Source organism: Lissotriton vulgaris, chromosome 3_1, assembly GCF_964263255.1.
Source record: "Lissotriton vulgaris chromosome 3_1, aLisVul1.2, whole genome shotgun sequence".
Lineage (NCBI taxonomy): Eukaryota > Metazoa > Chordata > Amphibia > Caudata > Salamandridae > Lissotriton > Lissotriton vulgaris.
Window position 1 is genome coordinate 716,375,078 of NC_141689.1, and position 16,959 is coordinate 716,392,036.

Sequence of the window (16,959 nt, forward strand, 5' to 3'; positions counted from 1 at the left end):
ACGCAAAATATCCCCACATCGACGTCCACCCGGTGTGCAACAAGTGCCTGTCGCCGGATCATGATGAAGCCAGCTGTATGGCTTGTTTCCGTTTCCGATCATCAAAGACAATTCTGCATCGGCGCGCTGCGCACAAGGAAGCCCAGCAGACGGCACCTGAACCGGTGAACATCTTCGATGCCGGGGATGATGAAGGAGCAGAGCGGGAGGTTCGAGAAAACCTGTCGGATCCCGCATCGGAGGTCGACTCCAGCTACGATGCTGATGTTAAAATGCTTGATGCGGAGGACGTCGTCGACGAGGAATGAGACGACAATGGGGCCTTTGGGGCCATGGAAGATAGCTCGAGCGAGGAGCTAGGCCCACAAACTGATACTGGGGCCAATACACTTCATAAGGCTCAGGTCGAGGGATCGCCACAGGGCCTTACCCAAGATCTTCCTATAAGTTCTACGGCCCCGCTTTCGGGCTCGGCTTCGGACAAGTCTAAGGAGCCGCAAGTTGCAAAATCGAAACCGAAAGAGAAAGCTTCGGTGTCTACGCAACCTAAAGCACTTGAGGGTAAATCGAAACCGAAAGTGCGTATTGCTTTGGTCGGATCGAAGTCCTCGGATCTGTCGGCACCAACAAAGCATAAAAGTGTTATCGACCCGAAGAGGCCGCTAAAGGGCGTCGAGCCGAATTCTGGCACACCGAAGGCAAAGCTCTAGGGCGTCGAGCCGAAAAAATCTGCGCCGAAGACAGTCGACACCGACAAAGGACTCGGTGATCAGAAGGTTCTCGAGCCTGCGCGTCGACCGGACAAGGCTAAAAGCAGTACCACCCCCGAGTCCACGCCTGGTGGTGCCTCGAAGGATTCTGTCGAGTCGACGCAGCCATCCGCCTCCTTCTCGAAGCAGGTGGCGGAATCCCTGAAGCGCATTAAGGACAAGGCTTCGGCTGTCGGACCGAAGGATCCTCCGCCATCGAAGCCTGCCGATAAGCCTCAAAAGACGTCGACGCCCATCAACTTCACGCTGCCACCGAAAGTGGTGCCGTAGGCCTTCGTCCCTAAAACGGCCGTCGAGGTGCCCAAGAAGGTGTCCACTGGGCCGAAGCCTACAACTGTGGTCCCAGCCACAAAGCATCGACAGCCCTCGCTCGAAGAGCAACAGGAACAATTTATCGATGCTGATACAGGCAGACTTTCCATTTAGAAGCGAAAGATCGCCCCGGAACAGCCAATGGAGTCGTATAAAATCCCGCTGAAAAATTGAATTGAATTGAAAGAGTATTTATATAGCGCCATACTACCCGGAGGCCTCGTAGCGCTTCAGAACCAAGAGTGACAATTCAATGAAGACATTAGTTGAAGAGATGTGTCTTCAGGTGTTTGCGGAAGGCAGTGAGGCTGCGTATCTCTCTCAAAGACTGGGGTAGAGCGTTCCACGATTTAGCTGCCAGATGTGAGAAGTAGCGCCCCCCCCCCCCATTGTGCTTTCTTTATCTTTCTAGTGGAAGCTAGAAATTGGTTGCTAGATCGGAGCGACCTAGATGGAAGGTAGAGTGGTATTAATGAGTGGAGAATTTTAGGGCCTATTTTCCAAATGGCTTTATGAGCTATGCACAGTGTTTTAAATTGAATTCTGGCATTCATTGGGAGCCAATGTAATTGGTGAAGAGCTTGTTTGGCCGATTGTCTCCTAGGGACTTGGAGGAGAAGTCTGGCTGCACTGTTTTGTACCACTTGTAATTTGTTAATGGTGGACATAGGAGCTCCCAGGTATAGAGAGTTCCCATAATCCAACCGGGACAGAATTAAGGCCTGAATCATGATTCTTCGTGCTGCAAAAGGGAGGAGAGGGAGAATTTTCCGCATCATCCTTAACAGGATGTAGCATGTTGATGATAGTATTGTGGCTTGGTGATTAAAGGTCAATTTATCATCAAGCCACATTCCCAAACACTTTGTGTGGTTTGGGTGGTGGGGCTGGACCCAGACATGTGGGCCATGAGGGCATGATGGAGGTAAGGGCGGCATTGCCCAACAACATGATTTCAGTTTTTTCTCCGTTAAGACGGAGGCAGGAGTCCTCCATCCATCCGGCTACTGCTTCAAGGCAGGGTGTCAGCCTATCAGACGAACCCGTATCTTGGCCCAATGATACCACCAGTTGGGTATCGTCTGCATAGCTGACGATCTTAACGCCGAAAGGATGTACCACAGCTGCTAGCGGCTTCATGTAAATATTAAATAGTGTTGGGCTCCGTGCCGAACCCTGAGGAACTCCACATTCTAACCACTGAACAGATGAGACTGTATCTCCCTCAAAGACTTGGAAATGGCGATCACTGAGGAAGGAGGCGATCCAATTCAGTGCAGCAGTTGTAGTAGAAGGAGGATTCTACTACAACACCTGTTCTTGTAGAACCTGTATCTCCACGTGGCCATGATGTCTCCCCCACTTATTCAGATGTGGAAACTGGGGAAGGTGACAATGATAAATACAGTTATCCCGTGAACACTGATCCAGAAGATACTACTGAACCTTGGGCAGATGCTGCTGACCCTGGGGATCCACACACTGCCCCAGACACTCATGTGTATACTGTGAAAACATCGCCTACTGAGGATTCGGCGGCGTTTAATGCCCTTATTGAAAGGGCAGCCAAGAATCATGACGTCCAGCTTCATGCTGACCCTATTGAAGTAGACTTTCTGTTTGACACCTTTTCCACCTCAGAGAGGACTGTTAAGACTCTGCCTATGTTGAAGGGTGTCTTGAAAGATGCTGGGGAAATATTTAGGGAGCCTACAAGAGCCAGGGTGATAAACCCCAGGATTGAAAAGAAGTACAAACAGGCGCCTGGGGACCCTGCCTACATCAAGCGACAGTTGCGGTTGGACTCTCTTGTTGTTTCTAATGCCCGTAAGAGGGCTAATTCACAAACAACGGGTGATGCTCCTCCCCTAGATAAGAAATCTAAGGTGCTAGAGGCATCAGGGAAAAGGGTGGCAGCTCAAGCGGCCAACATCTGGCGCATTTCAAACACTCAGGCACTCTTAGCCAGGTATGACAGGGCCCATTATGACACACTGGAGACCCTGTTGCAGCACCTGCCAGATGAATGTAAGGAGGCAGCTGAGATGCTCATACAGGAAGGAAAGCTCATATCGAATGCTTCTATTAAATGTGCACTGGACGCAGCAGACACTGCGGCCAGAGCCGTTAACACAAGTGTCATGTTGAGACGACATGCCTGGCTTAGGATCTCCGGGTTCAAGCCAGAGATACAGACCACCATTCTCAATCAGCCAGTAAACGCTGATCATTTATTTGGTCCAGAGGTAGACACCACCTTGGAGAAGATCAAGAAGGACACAGACTGCGAAGTCTATGGGAGCTCTACAGTCCCAGCAGTTCAGGGGTGGTTCTTTTCGTCGCTCAAGCATTAGAGGTGTTTCCAGAGGCCAGCTATCCCAGCAGACACAGTACAATAAAGGTGGCGCGCAAACAACCTATGCCAAACAAAGTAGAGGTGGCTATCGTGGAAACCGCGCCAAGGGTAGAGGTCGTGGAAACAACAGCTCCAGGTACTCCGCTTTAACAAACAGTGACGCCTTGTCACTGCCCCCCCACCATACCACTCCAGTCGGGGGGAGACTCCAACAGTTCCTGCCAGTCTGGAAGTCCATCACCACAGACAGATGGGTCACAAAGCTTATCCAGTACGGTTATTGTCTGGAGTTAACATCCACTCCACCCAACATACCCCCAAGACACAGTCCTATGTCCACAGAGCATTTGCACTTATTGCAGCAGGAGGTGCTCATCATGCTGCAAAAGGGAGCAATCGAGCTCGTGCCTGTGGAAGAAAGAGGCACAGGAGTTTACTCTCTGTACTTCTTGATCCCAAAAAAGGACGGGTCCCTCAGACCCATACAGGATCTCAGACCCCTCAATCAGTACATTCTATCAGAGCACTTTCATATGCTAACACTGCAGCAAGTCCTACCGTTGCTCAGTCAGGGAGATTTTCTCACAACATTAGATCTGAAGGATGCGTATTTTCATATTCCGCTACACCCGTCACACAGAAAATACCCCATTTTCACCATCCAAAATCAACATTACCAATTCAAGGTCCTACCTTTCGGAGTGACCACGGCACCCAGGGTGTTTACAAAGTGCCTGACGACGGCGGCACACTTACGGAGACAGAACATTCACATCTACCCTTATCTGGACGACTGGCTTATCCAGGCAAAGTCGGCCCAGCAGTGTGCCGCCCACATGTCCCACACCATTCACCTTCTTCACGATCTGGGATTCTCACCGAATTACCCAAAGTCCCACCTGCAACCCGCCCACATACGGCAGTACCTGGGTGCGACCATAAACACTCTGGCAGCCAAAGCACAGCCAAATTCAGTGAGGATCAGCAGCATTCAATCACTGATACAAAAATTCAGACCTCAACACTCGCTTCAGGCCCGAGTGTTCATGCAGTTGATAGGCATGATGGCCTCCTGCATTTTCATAGTCCCGCACGCGAGACTACATATGCGTCCGCTTCAGGAGTGCTTAGCACGTCAGTGGAATCAGGCTCACGGACAGTTGAAAGACCTAGTGTTGGTAACCGGTCGTGCATACAACTCTCTGCATTGGTGGAATCCACACAACCTTTGCAAGGGACGACCGTTCCAGGAGCCTGTGCCACAGATCATTCTGACGACGGACGCATCTCTCCAGGGTTGGGGAGCTCATGTTCTCCACTACACGGTGCAGAGACTATGGACAACGCAACAGAGGAAGATGCACATCAACGTTCTAGAACTGATGGCTATCTTCATGGCGATGAAAGCATTCAAAGTTCATCTGTGCGACAAGTTCGTGTTGATCCGGACGGACAACATAACGGCCATGTACTACATTCAGAAGCAGGGAGGTACACACTCTCCACAGTTGTCTCATCTGGCTCGGAGCATGTGGAAGTGGGCCATTCAAAGGAACATCTTCCTCATGGCGGAACACCTCCCGGGCAAGGACAATCAGATGGCGGACCTGCTCAGCAGGTACAGCCACCAAATGCACGAGTGGGAGATACATCCATCAGTACTCCACCCGTACTTCCAACGGTGGGGTCCTCCAGAGATAGGCCTGTTTGCCACAAAAGAAAACGCCAAATGCCGAAGCTTTGCCGCCAGGTTTCCACACCCACAGTCGCAGGGCAATGTTATATGGATGAACTGGTCAGGCAGATTTGCGTACGCTTTTCCCCCAGCACCTCTAACACCGCTGGTGGCACGCAAACTGAAGCAACACTCGATGACTCTCATCCTGGTTGCTCCAACGTGGGCACGCCAACCATGGTACACCACGTTTCTGGAACTATCCGTGGTACCGCATCAAAGGCTGCGCCTCACACCCAGGCTTTTGACGCAGAGCCATGGCGACATTCAGCATCCAGATCCGCAACAGCTCAACCTGGCGATCTGGCTCCTGAGGTCTTAGAGTTTGGCTACCTCAACTTGCCTCCTGACTGTATGGACATCAGGGAGGCGAGGAGGCCCACCACCAGAGCATGCTATGTGGCGAAATGGAAGCGGTTTGTCATTTATTGTGCTAACCACAACATCAACCCGCTGGACGCATCTACTCAAAACCTCATTTGTTATCTGTTACATCTATACAAATGTAATCTGGCCTATGCTTCCATTCGTATACATTTATCAGCAATAGCTGCTTATCTCCAAAACAGGCAGCATCTCTCACTTTTCAGAATGCCTGCCATCAAAGCTTTTCTGGAAGGAGTCAAACGAGTCATTCCCCCCCGGACCCCACCAGCTCCTGAATGGAACCTAAATGTGGTCCTTACAAGACTGATGGGTCCACCTTTTGAGCCACTGCATTCATGCGAGATTCAGTTCTTGACATGGAAAGTGGCTTTCCTGATAGCGATTACGTCACTACGACGCGTTAGTGAACTCCAGGCACTAACTATCCAAGAGCCATTCATACAGATTCATTCCAACAGGGTGGTGCTTCGCACTAACCCTAAGTTCCTTCCTAAGGTGGTTTCACAGTTCCATATCAACCAGACTATAGAACTGCCTGTGTTCTTCCAAAATCCTGAGTCAGTTGCGGAGAGAATGCTCCACACGCTTGACGTCAAGAGAGCCTTGATGTACTACATTGATAGGACCAAAGATTTTCGGAAGACGAAACAACTATTTGTTGCCTTTTCGCCACAACACAAAGGCAATCCCATTTCCAAGGCTGGTATAGCCAGGTGGATCGTTAAGTGTATTCAGATCTGCTATCAGAAAGCTAAGCGCACTCTACCGATCCCCCCGCGGGCCCACTCCACCCGGAAGTTGGGGGCCTCCATGGCTTTCCTTGGAAATATTCCTTTAGAGGACATATGTAGAGCAGCCACATGGTCTACCACACACACATTTACAAAACACTTCTGTGTAGATGTGCACTCCAAACAGCAGGCAGCTGTAGGGCAGGCTGTTCTAAAAACACTTTTCCAAACTGCTGCAGCTGGCACAGGCGGCCGCCGCTAATGGAGGGACTGCTATGTATTCTATGCACAGATATGAATTCAGCAGCCCACATGCCTCGAACCGAATATGCTACTTACCAGTATGCATCTGTTCTTGGCATGTAGGGCTGCTGACATTCATATCGCCCGCCCTCCTGTAGCGGCTGCAGCACTCACTAATACTCTTAGCATGGTCATCACTCACTGAGTTACACTCCATCTTTGCCGCAATGGCTAAAAACAATCTGAGGATGGAGTCGATGCCCATGCGCACTGTAGTCCAGGGGAGGAGCCACCTATCTCGTGATACTTCGTAGACTCTACCAGGACAACAATGTGCGATCATCCGGACCCAACACTAGGCGGCGATCTATGCACAGATATGAATGTCAGCAGCCCTACATGCCAAGAACAGATGCATACTGGTAAGTAGCATATTCGTTTCTGTAGCTACACTGCTCTTGGTCACAAGCAAAGCATTCTCAAAGCAGGAGAAGGTGATGGTGTTCCAAAGGCTGCTACCTTTCTTCTAGACCCTTGTCCACTAGTGACCATTACTTCAGATTCCTTACTCTTGCGGTGGGGGACCACATCTCAACAAATCACTGTTCTGGGTACGTGAACTCTAGAACAACAAGCACATCAGATTATTTACCTGAAGCCCACAGCATTTTCAATTAGCCCTTGCAGTGTTTTAAACCTTCATTCAGGATAAGGTAGTTGAAGTAAAGATGGACTGTATGACTGCTATGTACTATTTCCAGAAAAGGGGGGATTCATTGTGCTCAGGTGTCGGCACTAGCCCAAACGTTCTGGCTTTGGAACATTCACAAATCGCGTTCAGATTGTAGCAGAGCATCTGGCTTGGGTAGATATTGACTTAGCACCAGCATGTCAGTGAGTGGAAAATGAATCCTGAGCCACTTCAAAACACTTTGAGAACTGGGCAGTCCCCCAGTAGCCCTTTTCACCACAGTGGAAAACACAGTATGCCCACACTTTGCCCCCAGAGACCAAAACCCACTGTTCAAAGGGATCTGTTCGTACGCTTTTCTCCACTGCCTCTGATTCCAGTGAGGAAAATTATGAAAACATAAATGACTTTAATTGTGCTCCTGCCGACATAGACAAGACAGCCATTGTGTTCATTTCTATTGGAAATTACTCTACATCAGCACGAAAAGCTACCCATCAGACAAGACCGTACGACTTAGCAGTTTGGTCAGTTCGGAGAACTGACCTCATTGAAATAAACCTAGCTATTTGTTAACCTAAGATCTTAGAGCTTGGTTATTTACTCCCTCAGGAGTGCTGGCAAATTACATGCTTGTGCAGAAGCAAAACGTACAATGCATGCTGTTACTAGGGCACATTCTACCAGGAAAAAGGGCACAACTATGGCTTTTAAGGGAGCATACCAATAGTGCATATCTGGAAAGCTGTTACATAGTCATCTCTACACAAATTCACTAAGCACAGTTGTGTAAGCATTAAACTCACAAACAAACTTTATTGGTCCAAACCGTTTTGAAAATATATTTAAAAACCTGTATCAGCTGCACAATATCTTCCGCGTGAAGAGAGTATGGTTTTCAGTCTACGAAGCACATGTGATCCACAGCAGCACCTGCTACAGACAGAACCTTTTACTTAACTTGTAACCATCTGTTTGTGGCATGTAATGCTGTAGATTAATAGGTGGTGTTCCCCTTCCCCGGAGACCAGCACCGATTTACCATGTATTTGGTCACTACCCTTATAAGTTGCAGTGCATCATATACATATGTTCTCCCAGTTTGCTATACTCCACTTTACACTAATCACTCATTGGGGGAAAAAAAACAATCTGAGATGGACTCTTTGTCCTCGTTCTTTGTGGCACAATGAAGAAGTCCTTTGGTGTCTCGACACCGAAAGCTTCTGAGAAGAAATGCAACTTGCAAAAATCTACAGCCTACACTAGATTGCAGGAGTATGCACAACACATGAATCTACAGCACTACAAGCTACAAACCTATAGTTTAAGGTTAAATAACATTTTCCTTATCTTCTTCCTTACATGTTGAGTTTTGCTTCATTCTGTGCAGCCTTCAACAAGCCACAAAGGAAAATTGAATTCCTGAATTACTGGCTGTGTCCATTTCATAGTGAACTGTTGGAGGCCAGTAGCCAAAGTGAAAGTATCTTTGTCAATTTTGTTTTACATCCATTAGGTTTGTATCCACTCTTGTTCAGGGAACACAAAAGAAAAGCATGGACAATGGAAATGTATCAGAGAACAGAAAGCTATGTTTTAGTTGGTGTGATAGCAATGTGGTGGTTGTCTTACCAAAGCCTGCAATACAGCAAATGCAACTCTGACAGAAGAATGATGCAAGAACAAACCAATTTGAATTTGATGTCTATGGGACATGAGGTAAGGAAGTCCGCTTTAAACAGTCCACTTTGGGGCTGGCCCTTCCTTAACATTCAAGGTGTCAGAGGCCTTAACACTATCTGCTAATAAGCAAGGTGTGGTTGGGATAATTGCAATTCATTGTCAACATTTGAACATTGTCAATGGAAACTACACAAAACCCTGATTAAGAAGGTTAATCTCATCAGACTCTGGGACTGATTTCCGGATAGGTACTGAAGAATGCACAACATACATTAAATGAGTGGGTTTAGAAGGAGGTTGAGCTAAACATAGTTGCTGCAAAGTATGAATAATTGAAATGTATATCATTCATCCAAGTGCTAATTGACTGTACCGGATAACGTAAGAAGGCTTTCTTGTAACAGTTCTGTGTAGTCTTATATCTCTGGGAACTACTTGAGCAACTGTACAAAGTTTAAGCACCAAAGGCTTAAGCCACAGAATCAGAATTGGTGTAATTTGTGTTCCTAAAGTGCACTTACAGATTACAGTGTTGCAATTTTGGCATTTGATGATGGTGTACCCCACAAAAGTGTGTGACCATCCACAAACCTTTAAGTATGCCACAAACCTATAAGTATGTAGGTTTTAGCAGACTCCTTGTAAGTTGTTTCCCACTCTGGAACTTAGATTTGCTTTTGCCTAAAACAAAAGCATGGCATATCCAGGATGGAAATGAAGCTAAATATTTTAATGAGCGATTCAGTGCAAGAAGTTATTTCATGGAGAAGAAGAATTCCCTACTGAGAAAAAGAAAAGTTACTTGTGCAAAAGCACATTTGTGCATTGAGATTTTATCACCTGATGGATTATGTTGGATTTCCCTATAATTCTTGGAGTACTCCTGCGAACCTGTGTGTTTTATAAATATTGGATTATAGCACTGTACACTGTGTACATAAAGGAAACATGATACAGTGATACTGAGAACTTTCTTTTGATGATGATATGATGCCTTTGTTAAATTTAGTATTATCAAATTAAGTTTTATAGTTTGATTCAGAATATGTTAGTGCAGGAATGTTCAGCTGACACGTTTCCTTCTGTCGAAGCATGTCAGTGGGCATTCTAGCGGCAATGAGTGCAATTTTATGATTAGATGATAGGAGTTCTGAACTCTGATGGTGCTCAAAGTTACTTGGAACTGTGATTCCTTATCGAGTCCTCTACATCCTCATCTGAGAACTATGGGCGCTCGGTGTGCTTTATGAAAGGATGTATGACGGTACGATGCGTACCGTCACAATGCGTGCTTTTACAACGCGTCCCTTACAACGCAAGTCGTTACCACGACTTGCGTTGGGGGCGCGGATTGAGAATAGTATAATTTACTATTCTAACACCAGTCCCCGTGGACACTAGGGAAGGTGTTGGAATAGTAAATATACTATTCTTAATCCTCTAGTGCCCTCCAGCGCAAGTCGTGGTTACGACTTGCGTTGTAACGGACGTGTCGTAAAAGCACTGCGGAGTAAAATCCGCGTCGTAAAGGATGTTCCCCTTTATGAACAGAGCCCCAATTCATGAGGGGTAAATATATTTACAGATGAAATGCTCTTTCTGAACTAAGGGACACATCAAACCTAATAATCATTTCTACACTAGAAGCATGGATGCTTAGGCTAGTACCTGCCTTTTGCAAACTGGTATTGCACAGACCTTACAGTAAATATATGTTAATTATCTATGTACTGCGTGGTAAACTCGATAAACTAAAGGTTAGCAAGTTTTTACCTAACCGTTTTGGAAGAGCACAAAGAAATGTGAACATATATTTATCATGACCGCTTATGGTAACAGTGTTCCTATTATGAAAACCTGCATGTTGTTGTAGATTAACCATCTGAAGCTGTCTGCAAAAACCTAGCCATCATTGTCTTAAACAAAGGCACCTGTTCATAAAGTGTGCCATGAAACCTACTACAGTATTGTTGCAGTAAGAACAACCTTTGCTACAGGGCTCGTGCTGTAGTTGAGGAGCTAAGAAAGAGGCAGGCAATACAGCCTTGCTAAATGAAGTCCTGGATATAGAGGCATGACCCTTGCAGCGAGGAAAATGTATAGTGCACATCAACACACAAATGAGACCAAGAAATCCCAGTGAGTACTTTGATGCAACACCCGCTCACACCTCTCAGAGATAGGAGCAAAGCTACTCCAGTGAAACTACAATGTGTATTTTCTCCTACCATGAATTAATTCAAATCTCACCTGGCTGGTCCAGTTGGTTACTATGGACTACAATTCCTCTCATCTTACATAAGCATCATCTTCTTTAGTCCCTGCCAGAAATCCTGTAGAAGAAATATTGAGGACCCGTGTACGTAGGAAGCAAGGTAACCGTTGTCCAATAAAGAGTTTATACGATTTAAAACGGTCCTCTCTCCAAAAGTTAAAAATGTGTTTCTAGCCAAGGCGTACTAGAAACGTCCTAGCCTGACTAATCTTCCACAGCAGTGGTCGGCCTCCCTCCAGGTGGTAGTGGAGAGTGGATGAGGATTTGGAACTGGTGAGGAAATACCTGCACACAAACGAGAATCAAACAAACCATATAAACCCTTTCAACTAATCAAGAACTGTAGCATATACTAACCATACTAACTATGCCATGCAGCAAGCGATTCCTTAGGTTACTCTTCAGGGACAAACTTAACAGTGCAGTTTGTTGCTCGTTTTGCCTAAATACAGCCACAGTGGCTCACTGCTTTTTCTTTTTTTTATGCAGGGGATTACTGCATAGTAAGGCCATCCTAAAGAGTCCTAAACAACCAAAACAAGTGCCAGCACTGAAACCTAATAAACTAAATACTTTTATAAACAGACTAGAAACTTCAATTTTTAGTCATGTGGTTGAGTTACTCCATCAACATTGATTTTTATTTTTCAATTTTTCAACACAAGAACATACAAAATATTTATAAATATGTGCGATAAACCTAAACACCGACGTAAGTGAGCAAATCAAGATGCTAAACAACTCACTACACACGCCCTCTTTCACTATCACTCCTTCATTCGCAGCTAAATTCTCTTCATACAAACTCACAAACACACAATACACTTAGTCGTGCAAAGGAAAGGTTTAAAATTGTGATGGGACCTACGTGAATCTATTAACACAGTAATACTATTATACAATCAAAATCTGATCAGAGGCAGCATGAAACAAACTCACTAATTTTGATCTGCCACTGTATAATTGAATTATACCGTTTATATCACAAACATTTGAACAAATGCAGCTGACTATTAACGTAGATCAAACCAAAACAACGTAAGGTCGACGCGTTTCAAACCGGACCCTTTTGTCCGGTTATCATCAGGACCAACAGATAATCTTGTTTTTTGGTAGCTTCAGTCAACTCTTATGTAGTATGTGATTCTCCAAAGAGGTGTTGAGGGGCCGAGCTGTTGAAAGATTGCCAGGGGGGCCGGGTGGTCTGGGAACTTCTCCGGGACTCGTGGTTTTTCAAAAGTGGAAGCTTGCGTATAAATGTGGATGGACGAGGATCGCCTCCGTCAGGAGTTGCCTGCTTCAGCGTTAGCGGTGTATATCAGTTCTCTCTTTTTGTTCGATTCAGTTAAAGGATTACCAGTCGCAGCTCCGTGACCGTCGGCATCACCGCGGTTTCTTGGAGGATATTCCAATGATATGTGATAAGAGATATCACGGTGAGGTAGTGATTTAAACGCATGTTTTACCCCTGAAGGTCCTTCCACAATAAGTGGAACTTCTTTGAGGGTTAGGTGAATGCCTTTGTGGCAAGCATAACTTAATTTTGTGGCTTTGTTGCTGTTGCACCTCCACTGCTACAGCTGCTGTTTATTGGCTGGGCTGCAAACTCATTATTTAGGCCACCCTACTCTCTCTCCTATTGTAAACACCCACCTTACAATCCCACGAATTATTTAAAAGTTCACTTCTTAGTATAAATGAGATCTAGGGATAGATGCACGGTGGAGGGAGCAATGATTGCCATCTGTAGCATACATAAGTGTAGTTCCTGATACACAAAGTTGTTTTAAACTGGGGAGGGATTAGGAGTGTCATAGTCATACATGTACCTTTAATTCTTGCCTTTATAGGTATACAAGTAGATACTTTTATGTGTAGAATGGTGCAGTTAGGATGAGGATTTGGAAAATCCATTTGATCAGAAAATCTGGTTTGCTACAAGTGCAAGATGGGAAGGGGTTGGTAGGGTGGGGAGTTCTGGGCCGCTGAACCATCAATAGGAAAAGAAGACACTTTTCGTTAATATGAAGGCCTTTTACCTGCACAATCCTCCTACCAATCAACCTTGAGCTCCCAGTTTGCTGTTTCAAAAAATATCATGAGCAGCTGCTTTTGACTACCAAGTCTGAGTTGGATTTGGTAGTTGGCACACTTGTCATGGTAATCCGTATTTGTGGGGCTGTGTGAAAAATTGAACCTGAAGAAAAGGCAGGGCTCTGTTGGATGGATCTGTCCTCTCATGGGGCATCTTTTCTGTACTGTTTAGCACTGTCAGTAAAATTGCAGACTAGTGTTGTGGAGAGCTGAAGCAGTGCAGGGTGGCTGTATTTAAGGAGGGCAGCAGGTGATAAGTTCTTTCCCTCTTTACGTTGAGGGTCACATGGGAACAACGTCTTAATTGTTTTGTCTCTGGAGAATGAGTTATCAGTGAAGTATCTTGAGCTCCCTTCTCATTCTTCACTATAAACATCACTAACTTTGCAACAAATGTTTAGATTGAATTTTTTCCAGTGTCACTTAGACATGTTTTTGTTTCAGTTCTCATTGCAGACAGACATGACAAGGAGACAGTTGGAGTTTGAGGCAAGACAAATTAGAGCTGCCATGGAAGAACAGCTAGGCACCTGCCAAGACATGGAGAAACGTGCTCAGGTAATTGTATAAACCCATCTATTGATCAGAATCTGCTTCTCTTGGGGTCAACAATTTCCTGGTGAGGTCTATCCCCTTATTCAGATTTTTTTTCTGTATTTCTTTGTACTTGGTTATTTTTCCTCCCCTTTCTTCTTCAGATTGTATAGATTATGCCACAGTGCTGCCTTTAAGCAATGAGTCTCCTGAAACAATATATTTGAGATGTTTAGCAGCATGAATCTTTTCTGGATTCACATGCTGTGCATTATTCTGCCGTCTAGTGGTTGGGTTTGGAATTCTTCAAATTGTTGTTGTCCTTCTATTTTAGCTTTTTATTGATGGTGCATCCTCTGATGTTGAACGCCCTCCCCCCGAAAGCTCCCATTTTTGGACGCCCTCTGCAGATTCTTTTTTCCGCTGTTGGGTCTGGATGCTTTGCTGAAGGCTCTCCAACATGTGAAAGAAGAAAGTTTGGAAGAATTTGCTAAAGAAGTTGAAGAATTTCAGAGAAGATCATCAAAGACCATGTACTGAGGAGAAACCTCCAGCGTGAAGGGAAAGTTTCCTTGACTGATTGAGAATGCCTGTGGCAGGGGGCTCCCTGTTCCACATGATAGAGAAGACTCCATTCCTGTTCTGCCCAAATTCCACCACAAGTTCGCTCAGAGGGATCAACAACAGGTCTGCAACCTCTGACTGCCAGTAGATCATCAAAGCGCCGACTGCAACAGCTGTGCCAGGTCCAAGTCAAAGATGCTGAGTGCAAGAGAGAAGCAGAGACAGGCACACTATGCCATGTAGAGACAAAAACCAACACTAACCCTGAAAGACCTGGGTCTGTCAAGTGACGAGGAGGAAAATGTTCCTGAATGTGCCCATGGAGAAATGTCAGAGGCCAACCTGAGAATCGTCGAGGTCTAGGGGGAGACTCTCAAGAAAGACAAAAGGACACAAGCAACACCCAAAAAACTGTCGCCAGAGTGTCGAAAAACAGACTCAAAGGGAGCCTTCACGTAGGAAAAGTTTGCCAATCAAAGGCAAACTCAGAGGCGTGGATCCCCTCCGATCCCTTGAAAGGGACACAGCAGGATGAGCGTCTCCCAAAAAGACACAATCGTTGAAAGACAGACGAGGTTGAGATGTTTCAACGTCAAAGCAAGAAAGATCTTGAGAGGAGACAAGAAGCTCAACAACTGATACATCGTCAATGGATTCTTCAATGTCGAAACGAAAATCGATGTCTACTCTCGATCCGCAAGAACACTCTGCGGAAATCGAGAGGAAAAAACGGCTCGCTGAGAACTAAATTGAAGCATTGATACAAAATACTTCAATGCTGAAAGACCAAGGCGAGAAGGAGGTTGAAGAAATAGATCCAACCATTACACAGCTCATGAGGAGGATGAAGAAAAAGAAGGCCGGGAAATGTTTCAGGGTTCAAAAGACTGAGAATTCAGAAACTCAGTGGAATGAGTTAGAAATAGACTCCCCTGGGGAAGAGGTAGATTGTTAACCGGCAAAGCCTTCGCCTCTGGGTGACATCGGGATGTGCAACCATGTAATAACGAAGGCTGCAGACAAGTATGGCGTGTAGCTTGAAGAGGAAAAGTCGCAGTCATGTTTCCTACTGGAGACTTTGATACGATCACAGGCAAGGTATCAATTCCTACCAATGTTACCCAGTGTCGTGGGCCAAATAAGGGAGGTATTTAAAGAGCCCACCACAATCAGAGCAGTGACACCAGGGGAGGAGAAAAAATAGAACACTCCTCAAAAGATCCTACCTACATCAAGAGTACAGTGCCTGCTAACTCATAATCTCTTCCACTGCAAGGAAGAGGGTTAACATCCCAAAAACATATGGGCCACCTCCTGACAAGGAGAGTAAAAAGATGGATCTCATGGTCAGAAAATGTGAGAGGAGCACAGCCAATCAATGGCATAGTGCTAACTCAGATGCCCTCCTAAACAGGCATGCTTACCAGCATTGGGAAGAGATGGCAGAGTTCACGAAGCACCTACTAGAGTATTACTGGAAGTGAGCTTCAAACCTTGCGGAGCAAGGCAAGTATATTGCAAATAAATGCCTGAAATCTGCATTAGATGCAGTGGACACAGCAAGTCGCCAAATGAGGACATGAATTACATTATGCCATCATTCATGGTTAAGAATCTCGGTATTTAAGTCAGAGGTGCATTCCAACATAATAAATACTTCCTTCAATGGAGAACAGTTGTTGGGAGTCACTGTTGATGAGAATGTGCAACAACTTAAAAAGGACAATGAGACTGCTAAGTCCCTAAGGGCTTTGCAGTTTAGGGGAAACTTGACCAGAGGTGCAGTGTCAATGGTCGGGCCTACAGGAAGAGAACGGTCCCAAACTAGTGCATCACATCAGGGATTCCAATGATGCAGTCAATCTTATGCATCACATCAGCACCAGCAGTACCAATAACCAGGGCACCAATCATTTCGAGAAAGAACACATGGAAGGGGACAGCCTCACAGGGGACGCAGGACCCCAGAAAACGAGTGACTTTCAAAAACGAACAGCCTTTCACACTCCACACCAGTGGGAGGCAGAACAAAGAGCTTCCTTCAAGATTGGAGAAAGATAATTTCAGACAGATGTGTATTAAAAGTTGTAGATTGTGCATATTACATAGAAATGGACAAGATACCACCAGCAAGGGTCCAAAGACGGACCATTCAAGGGAAGAAACATCACGTCTACTAAAAGGGTTGCGAAGTTGCTGAAAAAAAGCAATATTAATGGTGCCCAGAGCAGAGATCAAGAAGGGAAATTACTCAACATATTTTCTAATCCAAAAGGTAGACTCATCTCTATGCCCAATTCTAGGCCTCAGATTCATTAACAAGTTTTTAAAGACACAAAGATTCAAGATGGCAACGATATAGAAAGTCGTTCCACAATTTCAAAAAAGGAAATTCAAGGCAATTATAGATTTAAAAGACACTTGCACATCCTAATAAATGCAAAACACAAAAAGTACCTGAGATTTTTTGGTGAACAAAATTCAGTGTTAAGAGTGCTAGCCCTGTGACAAGAATATTTACAAAGCATCTAGCAGCAGTGGCAGTAAACGTAAAAGGCAAGGGATAGATGACTATCCTTAC

The 16,959-nt window shown here is 45.4% G+C and overlaps 1 protein-coding gene and 1 pseudogene across 10 annotated transcripts in view; both read left to right on the forward strand.

Moving 5' to 3' along the window:
- APC (APC regulator of Wnt signaling pathway) overlaps nucleotides 1-16,959 on the forward strand; it is an 831,398-nt gene that overhangs the window by 574,383 nt on the left and 240,056 nt on the right. For all 10 annotated transcript variants that reach the window (XM_086961019.1, XM_086961023.1, XM_086961027.1 and 7 more), the window contains one exon: nucleotides 13,725-13,838. In XM_086961019.1, the coding sequence (XP_086817145.1) occupies nucleotides 13,725-13,838 (114 nt within the window). The remainder of the gene's footprint in view (nucleotides 1-13,724; nucleotides 13,839-16,959) is intronic.
- Nucleotides 14,574-16,231, forward strand: LOC147726955 (uncharacterized; annotated as a pseudogene).